At 52.2% G+C, this 15,806-nt stretch overlaps 1 protein-coding gene and 1 pseudogene across 1 annotated transcript; both read left to right on the top strand.

Annotated features, from left to right (window-relative positions):
* Positions 1-726: 726 nt before the first annotated feature.
* On the top strand, positions 727-1,341 carry LOC141478485 (olfactory receptor 14J1-like). Its single transcript, XM_074167528.1, has one exon. The coding sequence runs from the start codon at positions 727-729 to the stop codon at positions 1,339-1,341; it is 615 nt and encodes a 204-aa protein (XP_074023629.1).
* A 6,172-nt stretch (positions 1,342-7,513) lies between these two features.
* LOC141478484 (olfactory receptor 14J1-like) lies at positions 7,514-14,558 on the top strand (annotated as a pseudogene).
* The last annotated feature ends 1,248 nt before the right edge of the window (positions 14,559-15,806 follow it).

Here is a 15,806-nt window from a genome sequence, read left to right as displayed (position 1 = left end):
TGTGTGGGTAGGAAGAAAATTCCCCGAACTCAGTTCTACCACCCATGTTGTTTCAAACTGGAAGTGCAGATGCTAACAAGCCCTTCTGCATTAGGAATGCTTTAGTCTCACAAATTCCAAATATCCTCCCGAGCCCCTCTGCCACATTCCAACGTACCCACTGCAGCAGGGCAGGGATGACCCCTGAAGAGGCCAAATGCAGAGGCCTGGCTGTTCACAGCACTGGCAGCCAGCACAAAATGAAGTTCAAGTCAGGCATCTGAAAGAAGGTTGCAGAGGGACAGTCTACAGGAAATGGCGTAGCTTTTCCTCAAACAAGCCTCTCCTAACTTGTTGCTTTCTTTTCCTCCAAGAACGGTGCCCCATGCCCAGAGGAAGCAGATGCCCAACAGGAGCTCCATCACCCAGTTCCTCCTCCTGGCATTCGCAGACACACGGGAGCTGCAGCTCTTGCACTTCTGGCTCTTCCTGGGCATCTACCTGGCTGCCCTCCTGGGAAACGCACTCATCATCACCGCCATCGCCTGTGACCACTGCCTCCACACCCCCATGTACTTCTTCCTCCTCAACCTCTCCGTTCTTGACCTGGGATCCATCTCCACCACTGTCCCCAAATCTCTTACAGTTTACCTCTGGGATTCCAGGGCCATCTCCTACTGGGGATGTGTGGCCCAGCTCTTGTTCTTTTTCTTCTTTATCACAACAGAGTATTGTCTTCTCACTGTCATGTCCTACGACCGCTACGTTGCCATCTGCCAACCCCTGCACTACGGGACCCTCCTGGGCAGCAGAGCTTGTGTCCACATGGCAGCAGCTGCCTGGGGCAGTGGGTTTCTCAATGCTCTCCTGCACACGGCCAATACATTTTCCCTACCCCTCTGCCAGGGCAATGTCCTGGACCAGTTCTTCTGTGAAGTTCCCCAGATCCTCAAGCTCTCCTGCTCACACTCCTACCTCAGGGAACTTGGGCTTCTTGTGGTCAGTGCCTGTTTATCATTTGGCTGTTTTGTGTTCATTGTGGTGTCCTATGTGCAGATCTTCAGGGCCGTGCTGAGAATCCCCTCTGAGCAGGGACGGCACAAAGCCTTTTCCACGTGCCTCCCTCACCTGGCCGTGGTCTCGCTCTTTGTCAGCACTGTCTTGTTTGCCTACCTGAAGCCCCCCTCCATCTCCTTCCCATCTCTGGATCTGGTGGTGTCATTTCTGTACTCGGTGGTGCCTCCAGCAGTGAACCCCCTCATCTACAGCATGAGGAACCAGGAGCTCAAGGATGCCATCAAAAAAGTGATTCCATGGACATTTTTGAACAATGAAAAAATTATTCCCTCCCTCCACACTTGAGTCCCAAGTAACCTGATTCCACTGGTTTTGGCTTTCTCTTGTATTGTGTTTTTGTGTTTTGTGTTGTGGGTTTCTTGATTTTTTTTTTAATTATTTTTTTTGAGTAGGGGTGTTTCTTATCTTTTTTGGGGTTTGGGGTTTTTTTTATTATTATTATTTTATTTGTTTGTTTCTTTGCTTTTTCCTTGTTTGTTTGTTTGTTTGTTTGTTTTAAATATAATTATTGTTTTCATTTTTGCTGTTGTTATTTATGGTTCTTATGTTCCTTGACAAGTGTTTGGTTTTCTGTCACTTCATCCAAGGCATGTGCCTATTTTGTGTTACTCCTGCCCTTATAAAAGTGTGTTAACACTTGCTCAGAGCTGGCCTCTTCATCGCATCTCTGTAATAAAACGGGATCCCTCCAGCGCAGCGCTTTCAGGCTGGGCTCCTTCTCCAGAAAGGCCTGAGGAACCACACCCCTGAAGTTCCTCTTCCTCTGTGTCGTAGGGAGTAAAAAGCTCAGTGTCTTTTTGTGACCTTTTAGAGACATAGGACTGGATTTATGAGCCAGCGCCTAGTGACAGGGAAGACGGGGAGTGTAACTGAGGGAAGTTCCCAGGACTTTCCCCCAGGTGACATTAAAGACTCCAATCCTCTAGGAGGGGAATCTGGAGCTGTCTGGAGAGCATGGTGGTTCTCCAGGGACAGCATGTATCTGGGGTTTTGGAGATGGATGGAAGAGGTCTGCAAAGATGGGGTTTGGGGCCGAAAGTACAGGCCACGCGCCAACCTCCTTTGGCCCTCTCCGGTTCCTCCCCACCTCTCCCGAGCAGGAATTCCCACAGAGGGACACCTGGACTGAAGCTCCATTGTGTCGGCTGTTAATGTTTGCCTACAGACGGCTCACCCGGCTTGTCGTGGTCCATCACCACACGATCACAGCATGGGAAGTCACAGGGCAGTGCAGACAGGAAGAGGAGTTACTAGTTTTATACTGACCAACATTGGAATCTGCACAACAACCGTCTCAGAAACACTGAATGGGGTCACAAAGCCAGAAAGCCAGAGCTGGTGGGAAAGAGGAGAATTGGGTTCTTTGTAGAGGAACGTATGAGAACGATGAAAGAGAAAAAGCTGGGAGTGGGAACGGGGGAAAAGGACAAGCAAAGATTCAGCTCAGGATATGAGGAGGCCCGTTTGGGGTTACCAGCCCAGCAGCCTTGGGTCAATGAGTTTTGTGGGCCAAAAAAGCCACAGCTGAGTGGACCAGACTTAGGCCTGCTGACTTCTCTGGTCATGGGGAACCTGTGCGCTCTCCATGTCACCATCAAGCGAAGAGCTATGGTGGAAGGAAAGGCACAATCACTCATCCTGGAAGGGACCTCGGGAGGTCTCCAGGCCAGGACAACCCACACTCTGTGGAGAAAGGGAAATGGAGGTTGGGCTGTTTGCGTGCTGGGCTGTGTCAGCTTTAGGTGTGTATCTCTATAGACCCAGAGACAGTATGGATCCCCCCAGGAGCTGCTCTTAGACCCTCCATGTACCTGCGAGCTGGCATCTCACATTGTATACTGATTTATCCTCCTTGAGGAAGCAAAGGAAAGGACACCAGCTCACCACAAGGAGCAGAAGAGCAGCCCTGCCCTGGAAATAAGGACTGTGCCTCCCAGAATCTTAGAGTTAGTTGTCCATGAAGGACAAAGGATACTGCTGGAGAACCAAGGGAACACCAGCTTCCCGGTTCCTCTCGCACAGCTTTGAAACACTCCCAGCATCTGCCATCGCAGATAAATAACTATCGCAGGACCAACTCCAGGGACATCTGTTATAGACAGACCCACAGGGAGAATGCTGATGGACGTTAACACTGCAGAAATATAGTTGTTCTCTGAAGTTTCACTATGATTAGTAATCGGCAGTGTGTCTCTTCTTCTCTACAGTCCCCTGAGGTGGGGAAGTGGAGAGGGAGGTGCTGGTCTCTTCTCCCTGGCAACCAGGGATAGGACGCGTGGGAATGGTTCAAAGCTGGAGCAGGGGAGGTTTAGACTGGACATCCAGAAGCTTTCCTTTACCGAGAGGGTGGTCAAACACTGGAACAGGCTTCCCAGAGAAGTGGTTGATGCCCCAAGATTGGCAGTGATTAAGAGGCATTTGGAAATGCCTTTAAATACATGCTTTAACTTTTGACCAACCCTGAATTGGCTGGGCAGTTGGACTAGATGATTGATGTAGGTCCTTCCAATTCAAATATTATTCTATTCTATTCTATTCTATTCTATTCTATTCTATTCTATTCTATTCTATTCTATTCTATTCTATCTGATTCCCAAGTTGTCAGAACCCTTCGATCCTGCCCCACCACTTCATGTCTGAGCTTGCTCAAGTAACCCCTGACTTGCCCCACATCCACTGCTGGTTGTTCTCCTCCAGAGTCCTGCTTCAAGGAACACAGGCCTGGGAGACCTTATGGCTGAAGACAAAGAGGACAAAGAGGACCTCAGACACATCTGCACCTTCTCTGACAAAATTCAGCAGTAGCCACACCTGTAAAGAGGAAATGAAATGTCCCTGAGGAGAGCAAACCCTTCGGACCAGAGAGACGCAGGGCTGGACTGCACGGCCCTGGCAGGAGAGGGCTTTGCTGCCTGTGGTGTCTCTGCAGCCCTGGAGGGCCTGTGGTGCAGGTGAAGCTGATCTCCAGGAAGGACAAGGTGCTCTTGAAAATGTCCTTGGCTACGGACAACCTGTGATCCAACACTGTGAAAACCATTGCTCTGTTCCTTGATTGCATCATCAAAGGGATGACTAAAGGATGCGGGAGCAGCACTGCCAGCATCTACTGGATGGAGAAGGGACAGGACTTGACCCCCTGCGGTTGCTTTAATGTGACGATGTGGCTGCTCTGAATGGGGACGGTGTTCCTGCAAGTCCTGTGCTGTCCCTGCTGGCTGCGTGCTGCTGTGCTGGAGAGCCCTGGCACCTCAGGCAGCAGCACAGGATGGAGTCAACCTCCAAATTGAGCAGCTGCCCTGAGTTAGGTGAGGCCTTGGAGGGGTGTCTCTGAGAAACCTGCCCTCACTGCCCCTGGAGAGCTGGTAAATGCAGCTGGTGGAGAAGAGAGAGACTTAGCTCTCCTGATGGCAATGACTCCATTCTCTCAGAGGAATAGCTCTATGGGCTGCCCTGGACACAATGTGCAGGATCAGCTTCATGGCCCTAAATGGGGACATCTGCTGTCACTTCAGCTGGCCAAAGGCATGCTCCACCAGCCTCCAAGGGAGGAGGTGGTGAGGAGGAGGAGATGAGCCCAGGTGCTGCCCAGTCCTTCTGAGTGTTTCCATCAGTTATCTGCAAGTGTCTTGGACCACCTCTGGCACCTCAAATGCCACCTGTGGTTTGCATGGGTACAGGAGGTAGAGGAGATTCCTCCCTTTCACTGCCTGGGTGTCCTGTCTCACAGTGACCTCAAGAAGAGGTCATTCTTGGACCTAACTCTGTCTCTGAGAGGGGAAATGCCACTGCTGGAAAGAAGTGTCTCTCCCCAGCGGAAGGAATAAACATCATTAATGACTTCAGTTGGTTTCCGAGTCAGTTGCCCTGGAGCCCCAGGGACATCTCTGAGGGAGCCCAGAGGGGCCAGAGGAAGCGATGCCTTGGGCTGTTGCTCTGCTGCTGAGCTGGGCCGGGCTCCTGGGATGGAGGGAGCTCCTGGCCATGGGGCAGCGTGGCAGAGAGACAGCTCTGCCCAGGAGCAGCTCCTCTGCCAAGCGCAGCAGGGCTGAGGGCACTGCCTGCAGGCACCGAGGGGAGACAAGAGATGTGAGAGAGAGGTAAAGGCAGTCTGGGGTGGTGAGTGAGAGCTCACCAGGGGGAGAAATCTTCCCAGGCTTTGACACGGTAAGTCTCTGGCTGCAGGGCAATGCAGCTGAGTTCCTGGAAGCGTCTCCTAGACCTGGCACATGCCACGACTGATAGGACCTGTCAGGAAGGTTCTGCTGGGTTTTCTGGTGTGGAGGAGGAGGACATGCTTCAGAGAAGGCCTTGGGGCATCAGAGGCGTGAAGCCGGGTGCGCAAACAGGGCTGCCCAGGGCTGTCCATCAGAGCAGGGACCCTACACCCCAGGGCACTGTGTGCTGGGAAGGGATTCTGCTGCTGCCAGGGTCAGCTGTAGCCTGCCCGGGGAGTGTGGGGAGAAGCTGTGGGTGGAAGGAGTGACCACCACAACGGTAGGGTAGGGACGAGCAGGTGAGGGCACGGTGCCTCTGCTGTCAAGAGAGTGCTGCATGGGTCAGGGCTTCTCACAGGTTAGGCTCTTCCTCGTGACATTTCTAAGGGGACTTCTCAGGCAGCACATTCACTCAGCAGCATCTTCCCCTTTGCAGCCGCATCAGGTTTTGCGTGATCTGCTCTTTAGCCCCTGCACACGCAGAGATGCCCCTGGGAGGTGTTTGCAGGCAGAGGTGGGCGCCCAGCGGGTGGGATGGGGTTTGTGAGCAGTGGCAGGAGTTGAGCTGGGGACAGGGAGACGGCTCCTGGCAGCAGAGACATGGGCAGGGAGTGAGAGGGAGCTGCCGCCAGAAACGCTGGGGAAGGGGATGTGGGCACCTCCCTGCTGTCCCTGCAGCACAGACACCTTCCCCTGAGCAGCTCCTCCCTGGTCTCCTTTCCCAGCCCAGGCAGAGCCTCTGTCCTCAGGCCCATGGGGTCTTGGCTGCGCATCACCCCTGCAGCAGCCAGAGCCCAGGAAAGGGCAAACCCCTGATTTCCATCTTGTTTGTGTGTCCCTCCTCCCTTGGCCAGGAGCATTGTGGCATTTCACTGCCGTCCCCTCCTGCCTGTGCTGCCCTGGTTCTCACCATTGGCTTTCCTGAGTCAGTGCCGGGATGGGGGTCGGGGGCGGCAGATTCAGCTCCTGTTCAGACTCCCATCCTTTGGGTCCTGCTCTACAGACGTGTCTAGGGGAGAAACGTGTCCAAGTCTCCTCCAGGCCAGCTCAGGACATTCAGCTTTTTCCCTGGGGTGTCCTGTGGGGCTGCAGGGTGCCCTCCAGAAGGGCACAGCTCTCCCAGAGTATCTCTGTGCTGCCCAGGATGCCCATGGAGAAGACATCTGGGTGCTGAGGCCATGGAAATGCTGCTGGGCAGCGTTAGATGGGCCACTGCAGTGATCCCTCTGTGTCCCAGTCTGGGAGGGGAGAGATGAGAAAGGGCGAGGAGTCTGTGAATCTGCTCTTTGAACCTGGATTCCTCTGCTCTCTGCAGCGTCCTCTTTCTTTTTAGGGGGACATCGGAGCGTGACCCTCCTCCAGGTCCAAGCTGCCAACACAGGGCAGCTGAGAACAGGACCGATGGGCAGAGCAGCTCTCCTCTCTCTGCACTAAGGGACAGTCCCTTTGCTGCTCGGGACCCACAGGATTTCACTTGGAGTGCATTAGAAATGGGAAGGATTTCAAGCATCCAAACCCACTCCTAAACGTGGCAGGTGAATCTAGAACACATTAAACAAAACAAAATCCCCTCAGCTCAGTTCTGCAGCCGGGAAAATTGCAGGGAACAGAGACAAAAAGTTCTTCGATGTATCACAAGTACATTTAATTTGAGATCACCCTGCGGCACAGCCAGGACTCCTCAGTTTCCCATTCCAGAGTCCCTGCTCCCAAAGGCACCCTCATCCAGCAAAGGCTGGAGCTCAAGTGAGGGAGCTGCAGAGAGGTCTTCCTGAAAAGAGAGAGCCTGAGTGGGGGGTTGCAATGAGACATGCAATCAGTTTTGCTCAGAGAAGTCAGGCTGAACTTTGTACTGCTTTTTCCTTCTCAACAGATAACCACAGCCAGTGGTAGCAAATGTCCAACAGCAGCTCCATCACCCAGTTCCTCCTCCTGGCATTCGCAGACACACGGGACCTGCAGCTCTTGCACTTCGGGCTCTTCCTGGGCATCTACCTGGCTGCCCTCCTGGGAAACGCACTCATCATCACCGCCATCGCCTGTGACCACCGCCTCCACACCCCCATGTACTTCTTCCTCCTCAACCTCTCCATTCTTGACCTGGCATCCATCTCCACCACTGTCCCCAAAGCCATGGCCAATTCCCTGTGGGATACCAGGGCCATCTCCTACTGGGGATGCGCTGCCCAGCGCTTGTTCTTTTTCTTCTTTATCACAAATCAGAGTATTGTCTTCTCACTGTCATGTCCTACGACCACTACGTTGCCATCTGCCAACCCCTGCACTACAGGACCCTCCTGGGCAGCAGAGCTTGTGTCCACATGGCAGCAGCTGCCTGGGGCAGTGGGTTTCTCAATGCTCTCCTGCACACGGCCAATACATTTTCCCTACCCCTCTGCCAGGGCAATGTCCTGGACCAGTTCTTCTGTGAAGTTCCCCAGATCCTCAAGCTCTCCTGCTCACACTCCTGCCTCAGGGAACTTGGGCTTCTTGTGGTCAGTGCCTGTTTAGCATTTGGGTGTTTTGTTTTCATTGTGGTGTCCTATGTGCAGATCTTCAGGGCCGTGCTGAGGATCCCCTCTGAGCAGGGACGGCACAAAGCTTTTTCCACGTGCCTCCCTCACCTGGCCGTGGTCTCCCTGTTTATCAGCACTGCCATGTTTGCATACCTGAGCCCCCCTCCATCTCTTCCCCATCCCGGGACCTCTTAGCGTCATTTCTGTACTCGGTGGTGCCTCCAGCTGTGAACCCCCTCATCTACAGCATGAGGAACCAGGAGCTCAAAGAAGCTTTGAAGAAACTCATTCAATGGGTTCACCTCCAGCAGCAGTAGAGCTGCCCATCTCTCCTCACAGACTCTTCTTAGCTTTTCTCAGGGTGGTTTGTGCTTCATTTCTTTTTCATCTGTGGTCATCGTGTTCATACAGGAATGTCTGTATTTGCTCCACATCTCCAGAAGCATGATCCTACTGTGCTGAACAATACAGAGGCCTTTGGTAAATGTGCCATCACGGTGTCAGAGCTGGCTTCCTGAGGAGCATCTCTGTAATCAGAGGGCAGCTCTCCCAAGGGCAGCTCCTGAAGCCTGGGCTCTTCTTCCTGCTGAAGGCAGGAGCAGGCTCCAGGAACTGCACTCGCCATGGCTGCTGCTGAGCTTGGTTCTCGGAGGGTTTATGGGGAGAGGGCACTGGGAGACATTCTGGGGAGAGAGGGCTGGACCCAGGTCTCACTAATTTTAAGTATCTGTCCTGGGTTGGGTGTCACAGGACTAACTTCTCTTACAGTGCTGGGGAAAACTGCACTTTTAGAAGTCTCTAGTGTCTGAATTCATGAAAATATTTACTTTATAGCCAGCCAGAGTCTGTGGGATTCAAGGTCTCGGTGTTTTTGAGCCTTGCCAGGTGCAGGCACAAGGAGGAGCAAGGCCTGGGCATTTGGCCTGGGCTGGCCAACAGGATTATTTCATACCATGATCGTCACATTCAATATAAATTAGAAAAGTTTGCTGTGTAGTTTCTCTCTCCCTTGATGGTCATGGTCCAGAGAACTCCTCGCCCCGGTTCTGGACCCCTGAGCCCTTCCCTTCCCCCCAAAGCCTCAGCCCTTGCAGTGTCCAACCCTTGCTGTTCCTGCTGGGAGTGCACAGCTTCCTGCTGATGGAATGGGCTGAGAATAATTCTTGTATATCTTAGATTAGTATCGGGATTGATACTGGTTCTTTAGTATTATTGTTAATTATTTAGTCTTATCCTATTAAATCTATTTATATTTCAACCCTCGTGTTTCTTTTTGTTCCCCAATTCCCCTTTCTGGGTGTGGAGGGGTCATTGGGTGAGAGAATAATTGTCTAAATGACCATAAATTGTTATGGGTTTTCTCAAACCGTAACAGTATCCACAAGCAAACAAGGGCTCTGCCATCCCAGGGGAGGCCGGTGGGACCCTCCAAAAGGAGACTGGAGAGTGATTCGTGTGTCCTTCAGTAAAAGCCCATGGATGGGTCAATGTGCACGTGGGAAAACATCCTGAGTCATGAAGAAAGCTCTGAGCCCATTCCACAGCTGTAGACCCCTGGGAAGGAGCTCAGTGGCAGTGCGGCCCCTCCAGCTGATTCTGCTTCCCTCCCTGACCAGCACAGCCAGTGTGGAGTCACTCCAAGGGCCCACAGCCCACTTGCTCTGTGGAGCATCACTGCCAGCGTGGGGCCCTGTGAGGAGCACAGCGCCACCAGGCTGGACCAGAGGAGGGGTGGCGAGAGATCAGAGGAGCCCACCACGGCTAGAAATAGCCTTGGAGAGAAAAATGAATGTGTTCAGCCGCTCCAAGACAATACCCAGAGTTTGGGTACCCTAAAGGACGCTCACGGTGCAGAGTCCTTGCTGTGCTGGTGCTCCACCAGGCCTGGGAGGTGGCTGGAGAAGGATTGGTGTCCACCACTTGCCATCTCTTGGTGCCATCATCCCTCCTGAAGGGTGTCATGGAAAGGAAGGCTGGGGCCCTGTATCAGGGCTTGCACTGAAGGAAGCCACATCACTTTGCTGCCATCCTTCAGTCCTTGTGCCCAGAACATGTTCTTCAGGCAACCTTCCCCACCCTGGGTGTCAGCACTTACCTCAAAAGTCACCCCTAGACAAGGCTCTTCAGCGGGGCTGAGCTGGAGGACTGGGGTCCAGCTGTGACCACAGGAAGACCTCTCCTGGGTCCCCTGCAAGGCTGGCAGCCTCTGTGGTCCCCCACCAGAAAAGGCAGCATACAGAGACTTGGGAAACTGTAGACCATCCCCATGCCCATGGGAGCCCTCAGGAAGAGTCCCTCACTCCAAAGATCCAGCCTGGCTTGTTGCTGCATGGACAGACAGGGGAAACTGTCCCAAGAACCTCCTTCCAGGGCATCCCAAGGTCGGCCAGAGCAGCCAATGGGGCTCAACAGGAATATGGCCATGAGCACGTGGGGAGGAGAATGGCCACCAGGCAATGGGGAGTGCTTGTCCGTCCTGACTCAGCAGGAGTGCGGCCACATCAGGAGCGGTGTGCCACAGGGAGGTTGACTCCCTGTTCTGGAGGAATTGGAAGGAATGGTCACATCTGCCAATATGGGGTTAGGGGCCGTGTGTGGAGGGGCTGAGAGACCTGGGCTACTTAGCCCAGTGAAGTGGAGGCTGAGGGAAGAATAGCAGTAGCTCAAGACAGTTTGAACATTTCTTTTCAAGATGATGGCACCATTTTTGACAGTGGGAAATGGGATGGCAAAGGAAAATCATCAGACACTGCAGCTTTGGACGTCCAAAGTGCACCCGAGGATGAAGAAATGTCATTCTGAGGGTGGTGCTGTGATGCAAAAAGTCCCTGAGAGGGAGTCTGGACCAGCCCATGGCTTTGTGTTTCAAAGAACATCTGGTGAGGAAGGAGAGACACCGGTACAGATAGGGACATGCTGGCGTGAGAACAAGACGGGGAAGTACATTGGGTGTCTGCAGCCTGCAGGGAAACAGGCACAGGCATGGGACAGTGTAGGACAGCCTGTGGTGCAGATGGCCAGGGGCGCTGTCAGGGCTGAAAGGCCCTGGCAGGACCCAGGTCTTTGCCCCCTTGGCTATGGCTGATGGCCTGGCCACAAAGGCCTAAGAAGACACACATCATCCTCATGGCAATGGGGCATCGTTGCCTCCTTGCAACCCTCCCAGGGAGGCCGGGAGGTGTCGTACCATTGTCCTGTCTTTGGCATTGCACTCCCCACGTCCTCAGGAAGAACCTTAACCCACACAAAAGGGTCAGGATCTGCCTTCCCAGGGTCTGGGGGTCAGGGCTTGGCCTTTCTGCTTCATCAAACAAAGCCAGGGGTTTCTCAGCACCTGAGCTGCCTGCACAGCACCTTTGCCTTCCTGCCATCATGGCCTCCTGTGATCTGCTCTAACGAGTCCCTGGGGAGGCTTTGTCAGGAATGGCCCTCGCAGGGGCCTGTTTATACTTCAAGGTACTTTGGGGTTTGCTTCTGACTTTGATTTCTTGAGAGGTTTCTTCAATCTCCTCTTGGCATCTGAGGTTCATGGACCCAGCACCAAATATGCCATGGGGCTCATTAAGATACAGAAAGCCCTAATGAGCTGTGTCTCTGCCTGTAATTTTCTTTAAGGCCTTAGGACTTGTACAACTAATTGGAGAGGTTTCAGTTGGGTACCTAATATGAAGCTTTACGTGAAGATCTCATAAAGGAGGATTCTTTCTTTCAAGGGTATTTTCTATCTTGTTTTAGTTTATAGAAGAAGTGAGAACAGCATTCTCCAACAGGTATTGATCCAGCGGGTCTCCTGCAGACACCTGTACAGGCAGGAGAAGCAGTCCCTTTAGGTCCAACACTGTATGGACAACCTCACTCCTCACCTCCTCAAGCCCACCAGTTCCCTCCTCGGCCACTTCGCACTTGCATCCCTTTTCCTCGCATCAGGCTTCTCCACCGCACTCTGCAGCTGGATGGTACAGCTCCTTTCCACCAGCTCCCACCTGCTTTCCTTAGAGACCGGTCTGCACAACGGCACAGAAAGGTTTCTCTTCATTGCCGACAAAGAAAAGTTAAACTTGATGTAATTTAATAAACTATAGAACTCTCTCCTCACATGTAGGCAAAGTCTAAGCAGCATCTCCTGTCATCCAGCTTTCACAAGGGGTGTCCAGACAAGAACATTTTTAGACAGAGAGGTAAGAAAGGATAGATATAAACACAAGGAAGGTGTTGACTAAAGAGTTAAAGAGACTTCTGAACGATGGGGCAGGTTTCTAACTCCCTGAACCTCAAAGCAGAAAGCAGAGAGTGGAGAGGCATCTGACTGGCCAAAGAGTAAGCAGAGGAGAAACCCGAGAGCAATGGGAAGGGCAGGCGTCCAGGTAGTCTGCTGAAAAGATGTCCTTAGACATGGCCATTGAACCAGGAGAGGTGGAAACACCTGAGTAACGAGGTCGATGAAGTAATTAACAGAGTAGTGGTAATACAAATACAGGGGAAGATCAGTATTTCTTCTGCCATTAGTACACTCCCAGGAAATTCTGTCATGGTGGGAAACTCGGCCATTTCTTAAACGTGCTCCGATGATTCAGATGATGAAAATGTGCTTGTATATTTTTTTCAAACGTAAAAAATAAATAAAAAATAAAAAATAACACCGTGCACCTTTCTGGTCAGAAATCAGTCACGTGAGCATAAACAACCAGGACTGTTTGGACGTTAAGCACAATAAAGAGAGTTTTTACAAAGACATTAGCAAGAAAAGGAGGACTAAGGAGACTCTCCATCCTTTATTAGATGGGGCGGTAAGATAGTGACCAAGGATGAGGAAAAGGCTGAGGTACTTAATACCTTAATTGCCTCAGCCTATAGTAGTAGGACCAGTTGTTCCCTGAGTACCCAGACCCCTGCGATAGTAGATAGGGGTGGGGAGAAGAATGAAGCCCCCATAATCCAAGGGGAAATGCTGAGGGAGTCTTGGCCACCTGGGCACGCTGCTGGCTCATATTCAGCTGACAGTCGACCAACATCCCCAGGTCCTTTTCTGCCCGGCAGCTCCAGCCACTCTTCCCCCAGCCTGTAGTGCTGCATGGGATTGGTGTGACACAAGGGCAGGGCCCAGCAGTTGGCCTTGTTGATCCCGTTGGCCTCAGCCCATCGATCCAGCCCATCCAGATCCCTCTGGGGAGCTATCCTACCCTCCAGCAGATCAACACTCCCACCCAAATGGGTGTCCTCTATGAACTTACTGAAGATGCACTCGATCACCTTCTCCAGATCATTGATGAAGATGTTAAAGAGAACAGGCCCCAGTACTGAGCCCTGGGGAGCACCACTCGTGGCCAGCCACCAACTGGATTGAACTCCATTCGTCACCACTCTTTGGGCAAGGCCTCCAGGCAGATTTTTTGCCAGTAAAAGACATGTAAACCATGGGCAGCCAGTTTCTCCAGGAGAATGCTGTCGGAAATGTTGTCAAAGACTTCACTACAGTCCAGGGAAACAACATCCACAGCCTTTCCCTCACCCACCAAGCGGATCACCTGGTCATAGAAGGAGATCAGGTTTGTCAAGCAGGACTTCCCTTTCACAAGCCCATGCTGACTGGGCCTGATCGCCTGGTTGTCCTGTTCGTGCCTGTCGTGTCAAAAGGAATGTAGTTTTAGTTTTGTCTGTCAGAGTCCCAGCAAAGGACTTGCAGTGAGTCAGATTCACAATCAATCATAATGATTTATTTTATTGAGAACCTCAGAACAGATTTGAGATTGGCGTTGATAAATTCACTAACTACAATAGCGCTACTAATGGAGGTTAATATTGCTGGTAAAAATAGTAATAACACAACAGCTCAGGGTAACATTCACCAGAGGGTGAAAGGCGCAGCGCTGACCCAGGAAGGCGTCCCTGCCTGGGGTGGAGGGAGAGAATGCAGCCCCTCGACCGGTCCCTCAGGTGTCGAGGTTCTTCTCTCCCAGTTTAGCAGTCATTTTCTCTGTCTTTTTATTTCCAAAATTATGAGGTTTCCCTCCACCAGGTGACGTGTAGTATGATTTGGGTGCAGAGATGAGTGCTACGGTCATATATGTTTCACATGATGTCTATAATCCTCATTAGCGCATGCAGGGGGGTCAACTTTAATATGCATTTCACAGGCAATGAGGCAAAGGTCACTCATTGGACATGACGGCCCTTTGAAGAAGCAAAGACCTGCAACGGTTCCTGTTATCTTCTTGTCTTTGCTGACCAAAAGCAGGGCTGTCCTGCCTCCACAGGGCTCCCTCCTGATCCGCATCCCCTCAGAGCCAGGCGAGTCTCCACTCCTCCAGGGGACACAAGAGATGGCAAGGCCAGTCTTAATCGTTCTTTGAGCACAGAGCCCTCATTATCCAAATTCCACAGTGCCATGACGTGTCCTGGCACTCAGGATGATCTGTTCCGTAACCTTTCCAGGTACCGAGGTCAGAATGACAGGCCTGTAGTTCCCCGAACCCTCTTTGTTGCCCTCTGGATGGATGTCCCATTTGCAAACCTCCAGTCACCTGGGAGCTCCCCATTTTGCCAGGACTTCTGGTAAAGGATGGAGAGTGGCTTGGTGAGAACACCGACAAGCTCCCTCAGTACCCTCGGCTGGATCCCATCCGGCCCCCCAGACATGTGTGTCTAAGTGCTGTGTTAGGTCACTCACCTTTTCCCCTTGAATTATGGGGGACTCATTCTGCTCCCCGTCCCTGTCCACTAGATCAGGGGGAGTGGTACTCAGGAGACCACTGCTCCTACTACTAAAGTCTGAGGCCAAGAAGGCGTTAAGTACTTCAGCATTTCCCTCATCCATGGTCACTGTGTTTCCCCTTCCTGTCTAATAAAGGATGGAGATTATCGTTAGTTCTCCTTTTACTGCTGATGTATTTATAGAAACCTATTCATTGTCCTTAACATATGAAGCCAGATAAAACTCTTGTGGGCCTTTCTTCTAGTGGGTTCTAGTTCTAGTGGGACTCTGGCCCTTATAAATTTCTCCCCACAGAGCCTCACAAGATCTTTGTAGTCACCATGAGGTCCCTGCCCTTTCTTCCAAAGGCCACAAACTCTCCTTTTCTCCCTGAGTTGTGACCAGAGCTCTCTGTTCAGCCAGGCCGGTCTGGTGAGAGAGGTGAGAGAGGGCAAGTGAGAGAAATCTCCTTGGGATGGTGGGGGCTGTTCCTGGCGTCACACACAGCAATGTCAGGGCTCTGACAGGGCTGTTCAGAGACACGAGTCCTTCCCTGGCACCGGCAGAGGCCCTGCAGCAGACTCCCTGGCCTCCGGTGGCCACCCCCAGAGGCTGCAGCCCCTCGGCCCTGCAGGCTGTCTCCTGCTCTGCACCTCTCGGAGATGCCCCACGGCTGAGGAATGGACACAGGGACCTCGGTCCAAGGAAGTCCATCCCTGTGCTGCATCCAGCGGCTTTCCCAGGATGTTACCCTCAAAATGAACGGATCTCAAGAAACTGTCTGTCCCACAGACCTTCAAGGAACTCCCAGGAACTTCTGATGGTCTTTGTACTCACTGGAGTTAATCTCACCACACACACACGACGTACATGCGGACATCTCAGCTGTCCAATACAAACATGGACTTCTTCAGGACAAGAGGAAATGGCCTCAAGTGACACCAGAGGAGGTTCAGATTGGATATCAGGAAAACTTTCTGCACTGAAAGGGTTATCAAGCACTGGAACAGGCTGCCCAGGGAAGTGGTGGAATTGTCATCCCTGGAAGTATTTAAAAGACGTGGTGCTTAATGACATGGTTTAGTGGTTGTTTTTGTCAGGGTTAGGTTTATGCTTGGACTCGATGATCTGAAAGGTCCCATCCAATCTAGAAAACTCTATGATTCTTTAGAGGGACAACCAGCCTCCCCAAGCTGGGATAAGAGGCCAGAGCCAGAAATGGTGGTTGTTACTGGCAGGGTGTGTGACAATTACCCTGGGGAAGCTTCCTTGGGGTGTCCAGCACTCACAGGACCAGAGAAGAACCTGCTCTGCTGGTCCTTCCTGTCT

Source organism: Numenius arquata, unplaced genomic scaffold, assembly GCF_964106895.1.
Source record: "Numenius arquata unplaced genomic scaffold, bNumArq3.hap1.1 HAP1_SCAFFOLD_49, whole genome shotgun sequence".
Lineage (NCBI taxonomy): Eukaryota > Metazoa > Chordata > Aves > Charadriiformes > Scolopacidae > Numenius > Numenius arquata.
The sequence above is the reverse complement of the archived record's forward strand: the minus strand, read 5'-3'. Positions and strand labels throughout refer to the sequence as shown.